Source organism: Chiloscyllium plagiosum, chromosome 2 (genome assembly GCF_004010195.1).
Source record: "Chiloscyllium plagiosum isolate BGI_BamShark_2017 chromosome 2, ASM401019v2, whole genome shotgun sequence".
Lineage (NCBI taxonomy): Eukaryota > Metazoa > Chordata > Chondrichthyes > Orectolobiformes > Hemiscylliidae > Chiloscyllium > Chiloscyllium plagiosum.
In genome coordinates this window covers 47960247-47979408 of record NC_057711.1, presented here as the reverse complement: position 1 = coordinate 47979408, position 19162 = coordinate 47960247, and the positions used below count along the sequence as shown (strand labels likewise).

General features: G+C 39.8%; 1 protein-coding gene across 3 annotated transcripts in view; it reads right to left on the bottom strand.

Moving 5' to 3' along the window:
- adgrv1 (adhesion G protein-coupled receptor V1) overlaps positions 1-19162 on the bottom strand; it is a 559481-nt gene that overhangs the window by 22890 nt on the left and 517429 nt on the right. For all 3 annotated transcript variants that reach the window (XM_043709105.1, XM_043709113.1, XM_043709123.1), the window contains one exon: positions 17793-17984. In XM_043709105.1, the coding sequence (XP_043565040.1) occupies positions 17793-17984 (192 nt within the window). The remainder of the gene's footprint in view (positions 1-17792; positions 17985-19162) is intronic.

The window sequence follows — 19162 nt, the reverse complement described above, 5'->3', positions numbered from 1 at the left end:
TCCCTGTTAGGCCCCTTGCATTGAAATAAATGCAGTTTAATTTATTAGTCCTACCATGTCCCTGCCTGCCCTGACTGTTTGACTCACTTCTGTTCTCAACTATACCAGTCTCAGATTGATCTCTTTCCTCACTATCTCCCTGCTCCCCACCCCCGGTATATTAGTCTCCTTCCAATTTAGGTGCAATCCATCCTTCTTCTACAGGTCACTTCTACCCTAAAAGAGATTCCAAAGATCCAAAAATGTGAATCCTTCTCCCATACACCAGCTCCTCAGCCATGCATTCATCTGTTCTATCCTCCTATTCCTACCCTCACTAGCTTGTAGCACTGGGAATAATCCAGATATTACTACCCTCGAGGACCTCCTTTTTAAATTCCTGTCTAACTCTCTGTAATCTCCCTTCAGACTCTCGAACTTTTCCCTTCCTATGAGGTTGGTTCCAATGTGGACAATGACCTCTTGCTGGCCCCTCTCCCCCATTCAATTTGAAGGCAGCAGTCAATAATAAATCAAGCTTTGCAATTCAGTTGAAATACAATTGGGGATTTTCCATTGAATCAGAATATAATTAAGAACACCCGTCATTCTCACAGGATATGCATACATAGATGCAAATCTCAATTACAGCATAAATAAGATTCTGCTTAACTAGTTTCCTTTAAACCAATAAAGATCTGATTACACTATTCTTCTGTCAAGCATCTAGAATACTGCTGATTGGATGGACAAATAATATTCACCAATTACTTAGAGCTAATTTATAGTAAATAGTCTGTTGCAGCCATTATGTGCAAGGTACTAATTCTGAAGGGAGACTACGATGGTTGGGAGCACTAAATTTTGATTAGATCACATTTTTTTTGTGGCACAGTGCACAGTGCAAACAGGAGGCTGAGCTGCATAAAAAAAGGCCATAAACAGAACTATTTAAATGTATGGTGTTTGAATGAGTGAGGAAATTAACTTTATTGAAAGAGCTTATTGAAAAAAAATTGAATATTTCAGAGCTGGAAACTGATTCCTATACTTAAGTAGACTTCAGTGCTGTATTAATGAGAAAGACCTCGTTTCAACTTGGCATATTGCCTCTTTATGCTGCAATGTTCTTAAGCCACCAGTTGTATGCACAGAAAAACTTCTCAGATCACAGGAGCTGTTGCCTTACTGTGCCAAGAAGTAAATGCATTTTGTGACATATTGACAGGAGAAGCCATAAAATTTAGGAACTGCAGCAAATTATGGAGTAAATCCATGTGAGATTAAGGAATTATTATGTGCCTCAGTTTACCATTATTGCAGTAACAGCTTAGCAATAGGTGGACAGCATGAATATAGACCATGAATTAGAGCAAGTGCAAAGTTTATTTGAATCGGTGGAAGTTTGAAATCAGAAATTTACTGTTAAATCATCTATCTGTTGTGGCTGAAGTTTCTGAAAGTTTATGATATTCTGAAAATGAATTCATAAAAATCCTTTACAATTGTAACTATTAAAGTGCTAGGGTTGTTGTTTGGCAGTTTCAAGACTTATGCGACCATTAAAAAAAGCGCTTAAACTAATGTACAACCCAACCTTTTTCTGATGAGCTTTGAAGCTAGCTACCATTACGTGCTAAAACATTAGTCCTACCATGTCCCTGCCTGCCCTGACTGTTTGACTCGCTTCTATTCTCAATTGTACCAGTCTCAGATTGATCTCTTGCCAAGATTTTGCACAGCGTTTGGAAGACCAGGGAACAATAATCACCAAATTGATGCCTGGAATGGCAGGACTGAAGTATGAGTTGACTAGGATTGTATTCACTGCAGTTAGAAGAATGGGGTGTAGGGGATGTCATAGAAACCTATAAAGCAGTAACGGGACTAGACAGATTGGATGCAGGACGGATGCTCCCAATAGTGGGGAGAGTCCAGAACCAGTTTAAGGATAAGGGGTAAACCTTTTAGGACTGAGATGAAGAGAAATTTCTTCACGACAGAGTAGTGAAGCTCTGGAAATATTTGCCACCGGAAGTGGTTGAGGCCAAAACATTATTTTTCAAAAAGGAGCTAAATAGAACCCTTGAGCCAAAAGTGATCAAGGGATAATAGGGTGGGGTTCATGGTATTGAGCTCAATGATTAACCAGGATTATATTGAATGGTAGCGCAGGCTTGAAGGGGCCATTGACATACTTCTGCTGCTATGTTCTTTGTTTCTATGGAAGTTGGAGAGTAACTTCCTGATTTGAATGGTTAACTGTGCATACATGGTTGCTGAAGGTTGCTGTCTGATTTACTCTTTAATAACAGTGACTAGATATTTTACTGTTATTTTTAACTTCAAAATTTGGGCAATTCCAGTGTTTCAGTACATTTCTGATGATGATGAGTTATTTTGGGTGGTAAGATGGGGTAGAATTTGGCTGTGAAAAATGTCATGGAGAGTGAGTACTGGGTAATTAATGCAGCAAGTTTGGTAATGGAGCAGCATCCTGGCTGCTAAAACACAGATAGATTACTAACTTGGCCAAACAGCAAGGAATGCTGGGTATATTGGCCAAGTAGAACACTGAAATCACAAAACCCACACACCAGGCACAGTGCAAACACAGCAGCCAGGCTCTAATGACATTAGCAAAATGTAAAAGGCAACAGTCATCCTGGATACACACCCCAACAACTTATGCACTCAACAAAGGAGGGCCCAGACAAAGCTCCTGTTACACAAAGAAACAAATAGTAGCATATCATTGAAATTATTAAGAATGTGATACACTTTTAAGTGTGTCATCCTGATTAGCCAGAACTATTATAAATTCTAGAAAACCATTCAAAAAGGTGTAAAAACAGGGTTTGCCTACAGACCTCTCCTGAATCTTCTGGAGGCCATCTGATGAGACCAGCATGACCAGAGGCAGAGAGCAGCTGACATCCAGAGGAAGGGAGAGAGAGGAAGAGAGATAGCAGCTTTGCAGACCAGAGGCAGAACCAGAGAGACAGCGATTGTGTAAATTTACAAGAGACCAGGAAGCAGTGTAAGTTTAAGGAGCCAAATAGGATTAGAGACATTGTTCTTGTAACCATTTTCCTAATAAATTTGAGACTGTTTTGCATTGGTTACTGACTTATGTTCATATTGATTTGGACTGCATTGGTATTGTGGGACACCTGGATAAATTCATTCAAACCATTCTGGTCAGAGTTGTCTAACTTGTTTTAATGAGGAACTAGACACCAGTAAGATACAACAGCATCGGAAGGAAATGTTTTTCTCACTGCACCAAACACTCCAAAAAACTTGATGTATCTCAAGTTAGCTAAAAAAGCTTAAGATTCAACCCAATGATTCTCATAAACTTCAAAACTTCACAGTATATATACTCTTTATCCTCTTTCGTCCTTCAATAAAAACTGAAAGAACTGCGGAAGCTATAAAAAGGAAGAATGGTCACCAGACCCGAAATGTTAACTCTGATTTCTCTTTACAGATGCTGCTAGACCTGCTGAGCTTGTCCAGCAATCTGTTTTTGATCTCTTCTTCAATCTCTGTACTACACACTTTCACTGTTCTGAGGGAAAGCAATTGACCTGCTCTTATGCTACACTGATAAGTGCTCAGGAATTAATATAACAAAATGATATCCTTTCAATACTTGTTCCCCTTTCTTATCTTTGTTCAGTGTCTCCCATTTATGCAATGAGCTCTCGTACTGCGAAGCAAAATATGCTGCAGCATTGTAGCATCATTCATTTGAACAATGCAGTCAACTTATCATCATATAAGATCTGCCCTTAATGTGAGCAGTCCAGAAGCTATCACTCCAAATTAAACTGGATATCTTTTTGAAATTCCTGATCTTAAATGAAATTCAATAACACGACAACATCTTGTCTCTCAAAGAAAGCCCAGAACTCATGGTAATATTTGGCGTGAACACATGGATAGTTATTTATCAGGATGCCTGCAGAATGTGGCAGAAAATGTTAATACCCAGTTATGGACAACATGCTCACTGAAAGCAGCTCAGGTAACCTGCTATATACAGCTGGCTCTAGGAAAAGAACACAACTCCTTCAAAATAAACATAATTTGTACTGCACTGTTGTGTTGTTATTAGAATATCCTGAAACCTGTGCAGTTTTAGTGTTAGTTAAAAAGTAAGTTAAATTCAGGCAGAATTTGATTTCATTAAATTAATTGCTGCTATTGTTACACCTTTTTTTTAGATTTAGATTACTTACAGTGCGGAAACAGGCCCTTCGGCCCAACATGTCCACACCTACCCATTGAATCGCAACCCACACAGACCCATTCCCCTACATTTAACCCCTTCACCTAATACTATGGGCAATTTAGCATGACCAATTCACCTAACTGGCACATTTTTGGTTTGTGGGAGGAAACCAGAGCACCCGGTGGAAACCCATGCAGACACAGGGAGAATGTGGAAATCCACACAGAGAGTCACCTGAGGTGGGAATTGAACCCAGGTCTCTGGCGCTGTGAGGCAGCAGTGCTTACCACTGCGGCACCGTACCACCCACAAACTATGGTGGCAACACTTAAGTCATAAAATTATGGGTGAGGTTTTCCTCTGCTATACCCTATTGCAAATTGGAGAAGAGGAAGATGGTTCAGGCACAATAATTAATTAAAATTACAAGAAAATAAGGCAGTGAGGTGTAATGTGTTGCCACCCTATCCAGTTTGAACTTTAGCCCCCTGCTCATAATGGAAGCGCCGTAGGGCATTATTTCCCTTTGTATGATATACAAATGCCATCAAAAGGATGCTCAGCATCTTGCCCCACCTTCCACAGGAGCATATTGTGAAGGTGACGGTATGTCAGACTAGTAGCCGTGAGGTGCTACATTTGCTGAATGCAGGAGACATGGGTCTAGTTTCTGTTTATTTCTTTGCTTGTGAGATAGTGGTGTTACTGGATACGCCAGTAGTTACTGCCCATTCCTAATTGTCCAAAGACTGCTGCAAGTCTGAAGTTAAATGTATTCCAGACCAAGTAAGGAGGGTAGATTACATTTTCTAAAGGACATTAATTAAAAAGTCGTGCATCTTTATGATAATCAACAATGGTTCCACAGTCACTATTACTCCAAACTTTTACTGAACTCAAATATCATCATCTACCTAGGTGGGATTCATACCAATTTCCCAAAATATTAGTCTGGAGTTCTGAATTATTAATCCAGTAACTCTACCACATTAACACTGCCTCCCCATAATAGAGACTTCTCCTTTTTAGCCTCACAGCATGAACTTTTCTGATCAAAGCCATAGCTGAAGACCTACAAAGATTTTCTCTTCTACACTTTGGAAACCTTCAGCTTCTTCAAGGCTGGTTATCTCTTCTGGCGTTGCAGTGTTCATGCAATGCTATTCATATTTTTCCCCACTCTCAGCAGCTGACTCACATTTTATAGCAGCGAATGCTCCAGAAGCTGCCTCAATTGCAAGTGAGACAGAAATATAGGACAGGTTTGCAATGGTTTTGATAAGAATGGGAAGGATTCTTTCAGCATATGATATGAACTATTATTAATCCTTTGATTTTTTTATGTTGACAATGTAGTTAAAATGTAAAAATAGCCACAGAGATGCAATTAAAATCATGAATGCTTTTGTGTTAAAGCACAGACCAGTGCTGGATATCGTTTCATTGACTCTCTGAACGGCTATCTGTGATGTATGTGCCTAAACAGTGAGTGTCAGAAGTATTAGTGATGTACAGCATCATTCTCCCAAGTACCAATTTCTGTTTGAGGCCTGCTGCAGTGTTTTGGTGAAGCCCAACACAAGCTAAAGAAACAGCAGTTTATTTTCTGCTTAACTATTTTATACTTTATTCAACATGGAGCTCAACAATTTCAGTCCAGCTTCCATTTTAAATTTGACCCCACCCCCACTGTCCCAACCTTGCATCTTCCTTTGTTTTCATATTTTTGCTCCCAGTCAGAGCTAACCTTTATTCTGTTATTCACACCTACTCTGAACAAATGCTTTGCCACCTCTCTAAAACCATTACCATTCTTTTTTTCTCTACAAAACCATTAATTCCGAACCTCTCTAGCCCTTTAATCTTTCCTTGCCCTTCCTTTTTGTCCCACTTGCCACTCACCACCTTCCACCCATCGTTTCAACAGCATAGAATCCACCACATTTCTGCCTCTCTTCAATCTGAAGCGATATTGGACTTGAAATGTTAACTCTAATTTTCTGCTGCAGATGCTGACATAACCTGCTGAATTTCACCAATACTTTTTCTTTTTATTTCAGCGTCTGCAGTATTTCACTTTACCGTAAGGAGGTGATTTCATTTCATCGTTAGCTCAAAATGCAGAAGACAGAATGAACAGTTTACGCCTATACTCGCTAGAATTTAGAAGAATGAGGGGAGATCCAATTTATGTATTCAAGATGATAAAAGAAATGGATAAAATAGACATGAAGTGGTTGCTTCCTCTTGTGAGGCATTCTAGGACAAGGGATCATAGACTTAGGATAAGGGGTAGCAAATTTAAAATAGAGTTGAGGAGAAACTACTTCTCTCAAAGGGTTGTGAATCTGTGGAATTCACTACCCCAAAGTGCAGTGGACGCTGGGACAGTGAGTACATTTGAGGAGGAGTTAGACAGATTATCAATTGATAATGGGTTGAAAGGTATGGGGAGAAGGAAGGAAAATGGGGGGGGTGAGGAAAATATCAGCTAGAGCAGACTTGATGGGCTGAATGGCCTAATCTGCTCCTATATCTTATGAACTTATAAATCAGTTGCAGCATTCAGTCTGCTTCTCAAAATGAGACCTGCAGACTTGAGATCAAACCAAATAGTTCAGCTTAGTACCATTCCAGTGTTTCTTACACTTTTAACCACCAGGGTCAGCAACAGAACTTTAAACATTGATGAAGTTGAATACCTACAATCAAACGTATAGACAAATGAATACATGAGGCACTTCATGTATTCTGCTCGTCACTCAACTTCTAACAGAACTGCATTTTGCATGTTATTTTTTGTGTTACTGATGCATTGAGAAAGCTTGCCCAGTTTCTGCTATGCCCTCAGTTGTGTGATGCCACTGTAGTTCATTGTGATCTTGTCCTGCATTACCAACAGCAATGTACATTTACTGCTGCTCTCAAAGGAAAAAGACCTGGATTGTTTAAGTTTCTCATCTTTTAGAATGATCGTGCTTGTTTCAGTTCTTTCATACGTAAATCGCAAAACTGTTTTTCAATATATAATTTCAAATACATCACACTGTAAACATCTGCTATAAATTCTGTGTCTTACGATCTTATACTCCACAACCACCTAATGAAGGAGCAATACTCCGAAAGCTAGTGCTTCCAAATAAACTTGTTGGACTATAACCTGGTGTTGTGTGATTTTTTAACTTTGTACTCCCCAGTCCAACACAGACATCTCCAATTCAATTTTAAAGGAAATTTTCACTATCTTGACTATTTCATTGCTACTCAAGGAGTGTATGTGCTGCCTTATATTTTCATCTCACATCTAATAATCTGTACCAGTATTTATGTGTATGGTGTTAGCATTCTTGCCAGAATCAGAATGCTTTCCCTCAGCACACAATTGAAGCTAACAATTCAGTGCAGCACATTACTACATTCTCAGAATTACTCTGTTTGGATTGAGATGCAAGTTGTTCTCAGTTTAAAAGACCGTGCATTCTGAAATAGTAGGTTAGGTTTTGAACCCTGTACATGCAATTTGATGGAGTTTAGAGTTAGCAGAAATTGACATAATGGAGTTAAGTCATCTTTGAAAGTGCTGCTGGGTTCTGCAAGGGCCCATAGGGCACTCCTTTTTCCTTGCCGTTGTAACAGAGAAGAAACGATTGAAGGTTGCCTGTTTAGCAGCTGGAGAGTGGTGTCATTTTCAGTGACTCAATGTCAAGAGCAGTTTAATGACCAAAGCAGCCCAGGAAACTGAAATACAGTGGCTCACTCAAATAAAGCCTGATGTATGCATCAAGCTGTATCCTCACTCTGCCTTCTGAGCTCTTCTCCAGCATATCATTCTTCATACCAACTTAATTTGAAGATTCCCATGCCTCTGTGGAAATGCACTTGCTTAGATCCCCATATGTCCAACCTCACTGACACTCATTAACATTGTCATGCCTCTCCTTCATAGTCATCGGAAATATGTGCAACTGATGCCATCATTCATCATGCTCTTCTTTCCATCTTTGGAGAAGAGAACATCAAATATCAGGAAGAGGCACTTCATCCATCTTGCAACTGATAGCTCCAGAGCAGGTGACACTGGAGAATAGTGGAGTCTAAATGTGTCTAGTCTTCAGAGATGGGAAGACAGAGACCTCCCAGGTACCAGAATAAAGTACCGGTTTTTGACATGCCACAAATACTCACTCATGTAGACTTGATGTGAGTAAGATATTATCATGTGCATAATGATCACTTAAAACATTCTTACCTTGTTTTAATTTATATCTTTAATTTCACCCACAAGCTCAGTTGTTCACACTTTAGTGTGACCATTAAGACAAATCGTCAGATTGTCATCTAATGGCTCATAACAAGTGAGTAAATGCAGATGGAGACAAGGATAGCAGTGGAGTATCTGTATAGAGGCTGCAGGGTAGTCCAAGCTACATTCAGCTGGACAAATGCTGGCTGTTGATGAACAGAATGCTTCTTAAGCAGTAGTGAATAATGTGCAATGTACTAGCAGGCTTTCCATCACACTGTGCTTGCTTACAGAAATCATGTAGTAGTCTGTTTCAAACATGAATGGGACGATGTTGTGGGTCTTTGTCATGATGCCTTGAATAGAATGGCCAACTGAATGAAACATTGAAAATAGCATGCATGCCTGCACACTGTAAATATCACTGTAAATTGGATGACTCACTAATCCACACCTCGGTGATAGCAAGTAGATATGGTAGGCCATGACAGGGTTGATTATGAAAGGAGAAACAGAGTAAGGTCAAAGCTCACTTCTCACTCATGACCAATTGCCCTCTCAGTCAGTACCTTATGAACTCCCTAGACTCCACTTGCACAGATACAGGTACAGGCACAGGCACAAGGTTGGAGTTATCTTTAGCCAGGTTTAAGTGGGCTTCTAAATCCAGAAGACATCAATCAAGAGCATCTGAGCAGCCGGAGCAGTAATCTGAGCAACGTGCCTCCAGCTTGACTGAAAGCACAAGGGTAGCACCAGAAAAAAAAGTGAGGAAAAAGAAAAGTGAAGATATGTTGCTGCACAAGGATAATCCTATGGGAGTGTTATACAAAGTTAGATTGTTAAGCTCCTGATTATTTTTTGACTCAGATAAATATCATTTCCTACACCCACTTTTCTACGTCACCTATTTTTGCTGCCTGCAACTGACCTTTGAAACTTATGGTGAAGGGTAAAAGATGAACTGGCACCAAACTGTGAAAACAATGTTTGTTTGCATGCAAGACTACTTTGTCACGGTGTCATTGGGTGAGATGGATTGGGGAAGAAGTGGCATTTGCTTGTGCTTATCACATGGCTGACACCTAAGTGGACTGTAAAGTAATGAGGGCACTGATCTGTTTCCTTGTATGCCTCAAAATCATGTGAAGAGACACTCATGCTGTGGTGTTTGATTCATCTGAGGAATCAAGCCTCGCCACTGCACAATCACAGCACACATGAGACACTCGCCAGTGTGCACTGAAGGGCATTGCTATTTATTTGTAAATGGGATGTGGCAACTCTGGGTAGGTCAGCATTTATTGCCATTCCTGATTTCTCAGGCAGCAGTTAAGAATTAACCACATTGCTGGGGGTCTGGAATTACATGTAGGCCAAGCCAGTTAAGATTAGCAGTTTTCCTTCCCAAAAGAATATTAGTGACTGAATGGGATTTCACAACATTTGACAATAGTCACCATTCGGCTATTTCAATTTCAGATTTTAGTGAATTCAAATTTCACCAGCTGGCATTGTAGGATTGGAACTCATATTCCCAGAATATTAACCTGGGATTTTTGAATCTGGTTTCCATCACCTGCAGTCATTATTTTTACCTCTCTGAAATAAACATCTGGTTGTTGTGTGCCTTTCACTTCATTTCCAAGATTTTTGTTTTGGTTTCTCACCAAATCATCAGCCCCATTGTAACTGGTATATATTCTCTTCAAGCATCTAATCAGAAATTCTGCTTTGGAGTATAAAGAGATTGTGGAAAATGGACTGGCACAGAGTGAAAGCACCAAGGCAGCTGCCTAGAAATCTTGTGTGCACGTCCACATAATCATCTCTGTTTGGTTTCTCATCAGCTTCATATTGAAGGAGTGGTCTCCTTTGAATACTGCTGGGCGATCTAGGGTGCCTTAATTACCACATGTAATTGCCATGATCCCCTGGATAATTCAGTTGGAACCACTAAAATTCCACTTCCTCTCACTGGTACCATTAGTGGCACAGTTGACATAATTGCTAACCTTTTACTTCTATAAATACAGCAAATATCTCTGAGTTTTCTTTGATTTTACCTGGTAATTTCTTTTAGCATCCTGCCTTTTCTTTCCTTTATGTCACTCCTTCACTTTTATGGTATTCTATACTTTCTGCAGCGTTGAACTTCTCTTGTCTGACATGAGTCTTCTTTTTTTATCTTATGCTACTCTGCATAATCTTAGGTATTCAATTGACTAGGGAGTCTATCCTTTGAGCTTTGTGGTAATATATTTGTTTGGAACTCTTTTAGCTCCCCTTTGAATCAGCTCCCCGTATCTGGAAGACAAAATGTCTCTGACCCCTCTATAGGGCCTTTGATCTTCCAATCCCAAGGCTTCCACGACCCCTTCAGGCCCCTAAAATCCCCCTACAAGGTATTTTATTTCCTGTCCTAATGACCAGATGAGCCTTCTAATTCCTCTCCTGGGCATACGGCCACATCAGGATACCTGGATGGCACTTCCCCAACCAATTGTCCCTTCCTGTCCTACTCATCCGATCATCCCTGCACCCACAGCCAACTATGGACTCAAATTCACCTGGTGTCAGCCTTTCACTGACTGGCTGCCTGGACTGCTGGAAACCCAGCCTGATAATCCAATAGAGAATTGAGTGGCTATGTCACAATGTTCCCATGGATTTAGAAGTAACCTTATGTGTGGGGGGGAGGAATCAAAACTTTTAGGTTATCTGAAGTTCTTTAAGTCCTCTGCTCCTGATGGATCAGGATATAAAACTTCAGTCTTGAAGGTAGCTGATAGATTTGTTACCATTTATTGCTTAAAAGCTGTTGTGTGAAATGGAAAGAATGGCTAAATGCAAACCATTAAATAGGACCATCTTTGCTTGCTTTGAATCCAGATATGAAATTGTGTGATAATACCTCCCATGCATCATTGGACTTACACCAATATGGATGTTTCTGTAACTAATTAACTGCATCAATTAGCCACTATTTGTTTTACAGGTGGCAGAGAAACTTTCTCTGGTTAAACACATAACCACCTGCAAAAGTTGAAATAAAAATCCAACTATAGTTAGTTACTGATTAACAATTTAAATTGACTGATGTGTATAGCACATACTTGAACTGCACCTGTATAACAAACATGCTAATGCTTAATAGTACATTGTGTAACTTTTCACATTCTATTGAGATACTGGCTATCAATTAAGAATTGTGAAAGAAAGTTCTTAATGTCTAGTTGTCGTGCTTCAAGCAGCTATGTTTTCTCTTGTTCGCCCTTCAAGACGGCAATGAGAGTGTTCATCATCTGAGGTGTTTGGCAAGGTTCCAGTGGATACATTGGTGACTGCTAAGGGCAATCTTTGCCTGGAAGGTTCTCCTGCAAATTTTTTAATCACTCATGGGACATGGCGTCGCTAGCTGGCCAGCATTTATCGCCTGTCCCTACTTGTCCTTGAGAAGGTGTTGGTGAGCTGCATCTTAAACTGCTACATGGGATGGAGCACTTTAGCTATGAAGAGAGGCCGGATAGACTTAGATTGTTTTCCTTTATGCACAGAAGGCTGACGGGGGACTTGATAGAGGTGTATAAGGTTATGAAGGGCATGGAGAGTGTGGACAGGAAGTAGCTGTTCCCCTTAGTTGAAGGGACATTCATGAGTGCATATAATTTTGAAGTGAAGGACAGGAGGCTCAGAAGGGATTTGAGGAAACAATGTTTCACCAAAAACGACAGTGGGAATTTGGAATCTACTGTTTGGGAGGGCAGTATAGCTGGGAAGGTTTACAACCTTTAAAAATCATGATTTGGAGACGCCGGTTTTCGACTGGGGTGTACAAAGTTAAAAATTACACACCAGGTTATAGTCCAACAGGTTTAATTGGAAGCACTAGCTTTCGGAGTGCTGCTCCTTCATCACCTGATGAACCACCTGATGAAGGAGCAGCGCTCCAAAAGCTAGTGCTTCCAAATAAATCTGTTGAACTATAATCTGCTATTGTGTGACTTTTAACCTTTAAAAGGTATGTGGACGAGCACTTGAAACATTATAACATTCGAGGCTATGGGTCAAGTGTGAGAAAATGGGATTAGTGTAGATAGGTTGGTACAAACTCAGTGGGCCGAAGGGCTTCTTCTGTGCTGTATGATTCACTTGCAGTTAAATGGTGATAGTACCACACATCATAATGGATAGTGTTCTCAATGTGAAAATGAGGCTTTGCATCCACATTGTCTGTGGTCAATACTCCTACCAATACTCTCATGGACAGATACAACAACGACAGATAAATTGGTGGAGTTGAGATCTAGTACGTTTTTCCAGCTAATTGGATCTCTCGCAGTGAATTTAGCCCACTCTAGCAGTGAGGTCCTTTAGGGCACGGCCAGTAATCAACAGGTGATTTGTTGCCCATGTTTGACTTAATGCCATAAGACTTTAAGACTTCAATATTGAGGACTCCCACAGAAGTTTCTCCATGACTGCACCACTTTTAGTGGGTTTATCCTGACAATGAGACAACACAGAACTAGTGATAGTGCTGGTGGTGTCCCAGGTACTGTCTGTAAGATATGATTCTGTGAGATGGACTATGACAGGCTACAGCTTGACTAGCTTTTGGGAAGCTCCCTTAATTTGGGCATAGGCCTCCTGATGTCTGGGTAACCAGACTGGGTTCGTCTTTTCATTTTCAATTTCTTGGTCAATGTCAATGTCAATGTGAAGCTGATTTCATTTGTTTTAGACTTCACAATGGTTTGCTAAATCTGAGAGACTAACTAGCAGGGCATTGAGGAGTCAACCACCTTATTGTGGGTAAAAGCAAATTACTGCAGATGCTGGAATCTGAAACCAAAAGAGAAAATGCTGGAAAATCTCAGCAGGTCTGGCAGCATCTGTAAGGAGAGAAAAGAGCTGATGTTTCGAGTCTAAATGACCCTCTGTCAAAGGGTCAGTTAGACTCAAAACGTCAGCTCTTTTCTCTCCTTACAGATGCTGCTAGACCTGCTGAGATTTTCCAGCATTTTCTCTTTTGGCACCTTATTGTGGGCATGGAGTCACACAAAGGCCAGAGCATGTAAGGACAATTTTTTTCCTTTTGGAAAGGACATTCGTTACCAGATGGGTTTTTATGATATATGGCAAAGGTTTTGCAATACACAAGACATGACACTGCAGATGGTGAGATTTGAACCCCAACTCATCTAGGCTACTAACCCAGTTACATTACCATTACACCTCTGTCTCGTCTTGTTTGTCTATTTAATTTTGGGTAGAGGTTATCATAGAATGTATCCTCAACTTCATCCAGGTTGGTCATCGTAGGGGCACAGACACTGCTGAGAGTTGCTTGCTTGCAGCCATGATTCTTCACTTATTAAAGAGGGTTGAGATGTTCAACTCCAATTTCAGTTGGTGTTGTGGAAAGGTAAAAGGAAATTGATCAGGAAGCCATTCTCCAGCTTCCAACTGTTTGCAAACATTTTGTAGATTCTTCTCTGAAATTGTTGGTAAAATGACTCTCCACAATGTTTACTTTGGTTCAAAAGGCAGCCTTCTCAATCAGCAATCTTTATAATCAAAGCAAACATTTCCTCAGTGTGTGACAACAGACTATTGAAGCATTACTTTAATGGATAATGCATTTGTCACCATTAATGTCTGAGTCATGTTAAGCATTAAAAACACCATTGAGGACTGCTTTGCAGTATTGTCAAGGAATCTTCAGGAAGATTTAAATTTTGAAAGCCCCTCTAGCCAGGTCCAGGTGTTCTCTGGGCAATTGATATCCGCAGTCAGCATGTACAATTTAAAATCTGTCAAAACGCTGCCCATTACTTTAGTTGCCCTGGACTTGACTGGTCACATTTAGCCGATGCAGACATCAGGATCCAGATTTTCAAATGTCTTCCGGTTCATGAGTTAGTGCAGGCACAAGTTGAAAATCACAGTTCTAGGGAGCAGCTCAAGATCTCGAAAGCTTCTGGGACAAATTTAATTTTTCAAACTGCTAGTTGGGAATGGGGAGAAAAGAATGAACTCACTCATTGCCAATTAACAGGCCATTGATTTCTTGTAGGATCTTGTTCAGGGCAGGAGGATCAAGAATGCACTCTCCAAAGCTAATTTTGCTAAACCTGAATAATGTTCTGTGGAAGATGAAACAATGGAGTAGGTCAATTTTCAGCTGAAAAAGGTGTAGACTAGGATCATAGTAGTATCATAGGGTACAGACAGGGATTATTCTAGATGCGGTAGAAATGCTTGAACGTAGAGCAATATTAGGATATAAATGCTTAAATTACTAATATAAACATTTTGCACTGTGGTGATAACTCTGTTTTAATGAAGCAATCCCAATTAAAAATGAAAATGTTGATGAAATTAGTTATGACATAAACATAGCCAAAAGAAAGACATCTTGACAAACAATAGCATGACTTAACCATTAAAGCTTGTAGGCCCATCATGAAAACAGCTGTAAACTTCATCGGGAGGATCACAGAAGTATTACAGCACAGAAGGAAGCCATTTGGCCCATCATATATGCACTGCTACTTCAAATGAACATCAGTACTTAATGCCAATTTCATGCTTCTTCCCCAGTATCCTTGCACATTATTTCTATTCAAATAATCATCCAATGCTCTCTTGAATGCCTCAACTGACCTGCCTCCAGCAGACTTCCAGACAGTACTTTGCTGTGTGAAAAAAAAACTTCTCTTGCATCATGTTTGCTATTTTTGCAAATCACTTTAAATCTGTGCCCTCTGGTTCTTAATCCTTTTCCTGGTGGGAATAGTTTCTTCCACCCCATTTTATCAAGGTTGCTCATGATTTTGAAAGCCCCTATGAATTCTCTTTATAACCTTCTGCTCCACAAGAGAACAGCCCCAACTTTTTAAATGTATCCTCATCAGTGAAATTCTTCATTTTTGTAATCATTCCTGTAAATGACTTCTGCATTCCCTGCAAAGCGTTTGCATCCTTCCTGTAATGTGGTACCCAGAACTGTATATAATACTCCAATCAAGGTCTAACAAGTGTATTATACAAGTTCAACATCCTTGCTCCAGTAGTCTATGTGCTTATTAGTAAAGCCAAGGATATTGTATACTTTATTAACTGCTTTCTGCAGCTTTGCAGCCATCTTCAATGGTTCCTCTGCTCCTGTCCTCACTTTAAAATTGTATACTCTATCTTATATTGTATATAGTGTTAATATTTTATTTTCATTGTCCTTCTTACCAATAGGCATTACCTTGCACTGCTCTACATTAAACCCCATGTACCAGCTATCCACCTACTCAACCAATTTGTCTAAGCCTTTTTGGAGTTCGACACTCTCCTCCTTACAAGTTACAATTCTTCAAAATACCATATCATCTGTAAACTTTGAAATTATTACCTGCACACCAAGATCTAGCTCATTAATATATATCAGGAAAAGCAAGGGTCCCAATACCAACATCTGCTAAAAAAACCTTCTTTCAACCTGAAACTATCCATTGATCACTACTCTCTGTTTCTTATCAATCAGAACAACCCTATATCTACTATCACCTATTATACATCACACACGTGTGACAAAGTATCAAACATCTTCTGAAAGTACATGTTCACCACATCAACAACGTTACCTTCATTGGGATTTTTGTTACTTCTTCAAAAAACTCCAACAAGTTAGTTCAACCTAATTTTTCCTTTAGAAAACCATGCTAATTTTTCCTAATCAACCCACCTTTTTCCTCAAGACTACAAATCGTATCCGTTGTAATAGTTTCTAGAAGTTTCCACCATTGAAGTTAAACCGACTGGTTTGTAATTGCTGGGCTTATCCTTACAACCTTTCTGAAACAAGGTTGTAATATTTGCAGTCATTTAACCTTCTGGTGCCTTTCCTGAGTCTGGGAACGATTGAATGATTGTGCTCGGTGCCCCTTCAATCTCCATTTGCACTTTCTTCAAAATCCTTGGACGCATCTCATTCAGTCCTGGTGCCTTGTCATCTTTAAGCACAAACCATCTTTCTCTCTCAATTTTGAATTCTTCTAGTGACAAAATTTCTTCTTTTGTCACCATGTCCTGGGTGGCATCTCCCTCTTTGTTGGCAACAGATGCAAAGTATTAATTTAACAATTCAGTCGTGGTCACTGCCTCTATGTGTAAATTCCCTTAGAACATAGAACAATACAGCGCAGACCAGGCCCTTCGGCCCTCGATGTTGTGCCGACCTGTGGACTTTTCTCAGCTCGTCTCCCTACACTATCCCAAAATCATCCATGAGCTTATCTAAGGATTGTTTAAATCTCCCTAATGTGGCTGAATTGACTACTTTAGCATTCCACGCCCTTACCACTCTTTGTGTAAAGAACTTGCCCCTGACATCAGTCTTAAATCTATCACCCCTCAATTTGTAGTTATGCCATCTCGTACAAGCTGATGTCATCATCCTAGGAAAATGTCTTTCTCTGTTTACCCTATCTAATCCTCTGATCATCTTGTATGTCTCTATCAAATCCCCCCTTAGCCTTCTTCCTTCCAATGAGAAAAGGCCAAAGTCTCTCAGCCTTTCCTCATAAGACCTTCCCTCCAGACCAGGCAACATCCTGGTAAATCCTCCCTGCACCTTTTCCAATGCTTCCACATCCTTTTTGTAATGGGGCGACCAGAACTGTACACAATATTCCAAGTGTGACCACACCAGCGTTTTGTATCGTTGCAGCATGATATTGTGGTTCCGGAACTCAATCCCTCTACCAATGTAACGTAACACACCGTATATCTTCTTAACAGCACTATCCACCTGGGTGGCAACTTTCAGGGATCTATGCACATGGACTCCAAGATCCCTCTGCACATCCACACTACCAAGAATCTTTCAGTTGACCAAGTACTCTGCCATTCTGTTATTCTTCCCAAACTGCATCACCTCACATTTAGTGGTCTCTGAGCAGTCCTACTCCTCCTTTTATCACTCTTTTACTATTTTTCTGAAGAAAAAGAATACCCAGCATCTCACATACAATCATTCCATGCCATATCACACCCAATAGTCTAGAGGGGAAATCTGGAACAGAATGTCAGCCTATGAAAATGTTACACATAAAGTTGAACTATAGCAGAAAGTTTTAACATCACAACAGGTGAGTGATTACACTCAAACATTTCTAATTTAATTTGTTAATGAGATTTCATTACCTGCATATGTTGTGTTGATAAGAACACTCTTAAGACACATTAAAATAACATGTGTAGTCAGAAAATTCTTGAGTAATGAAACAACCCTGTAATCAAGTTTCAATGAAATTACAGCTCTGGTAATGTTACCTCTTCCATTGCAGTGATAAGGTTTTGTGTGGACTTGCTGATCTCTCCTCCCACTGACGGTGCACCACTACCTGGTGTGAGATAGGCTGATCCTGCACTTGGATGACCATTGACTTCCATATTGTAGCTTGCTTTTACTGGCCAGCACAGTTGGTTGTGCAAGATAAAGTACACCACAAAAACATACAGGCCCTAAAAAAACACAATCAAAAGCATGACAAAACAAACTTTATTAAAGCTTACAAATTTAATTTCATATTAAACAAAACGGATTTGCTCCAGCATGTACCAGAAGAGCTGGCTTGCAGAATTTTGATTATATCATTTTTATCATTTTGAATCTTTTTCAATGATTTTTGGTGAGCATCACCACCTAATGTTACTGACTTGACATTTGAGTTCCATTTTCTGCTAAGCCTGGCTATTTTACCCTGTGGTGTTCACAATATGTATTAGGTAAAAACAATGACTGCAGATGCTGGAAACCAGATTCTGGATTAGTGGTGCTGGAAGAGCACAGCAGTTCAGGCAGCATCCAAGGAGCTTCGAAATCGACGTTTCGGGCAAAAGCCCTTCCTGATGAAGGGCTTTTACCTGAAACGTCGATTTCGAAGGTCCTTGGATGCTGCCTGAACTGCTGTGCTCTTCCAGCACCACTAGTCCACAAAATGTATTAGCAAAAGGGATTGCAGCAAGTTACTATATTTTACATTAGGATTAAGTCCCAGCACAACATCATGGGCCTAAGGGCCTGTTCTGTGCTGTACTTTTCTATGTTCTATGTTCTAAGTCGCTAAATACCACGTATTATAAAATTAGTTTTTATCCAGCAGAGAAAGGTTATGTATTTTGATAAAAAGGTAATTTGAGGGTTAATTTGATACATATTGAGTTTCAGCAATTGCAATCCCAATTCCATTGAAAGCTTGCTTGCCTATGAAATAAAACTGTAGGGAAGACATTTTTTTTTAAATACATTGTAAAGGTTAATAATTTGTCAGAAGAAACTAGCACACTTTTGGTAAACAGACGTTCAGACCGTTTTTCATTTGCTGATAGTTGTTTAAATGGGTGATACAGAAACAATTGCCCTTCTGTGGTTGTTTATGCCCAACAGCATAAATTCCCACAAGGCCTTTAACCATATAAGGAAGCTTCTCGTCAAAACAAAATACCACAGTGCCAAGATCATCTTTTCTCACCAACATACATCATTGAAGCCTAAACAGGTCTTGACTGCAGTGTTCATTTTAGATGTTTATTAAATTCCGAATCATCACTGTAAATGTCCAAAGAGCTACATTCTGCTTTCAATAAAGATTAAGTCAGATTTTTCAAAAATTTGTGCACATCAATCAATATGGAAAATC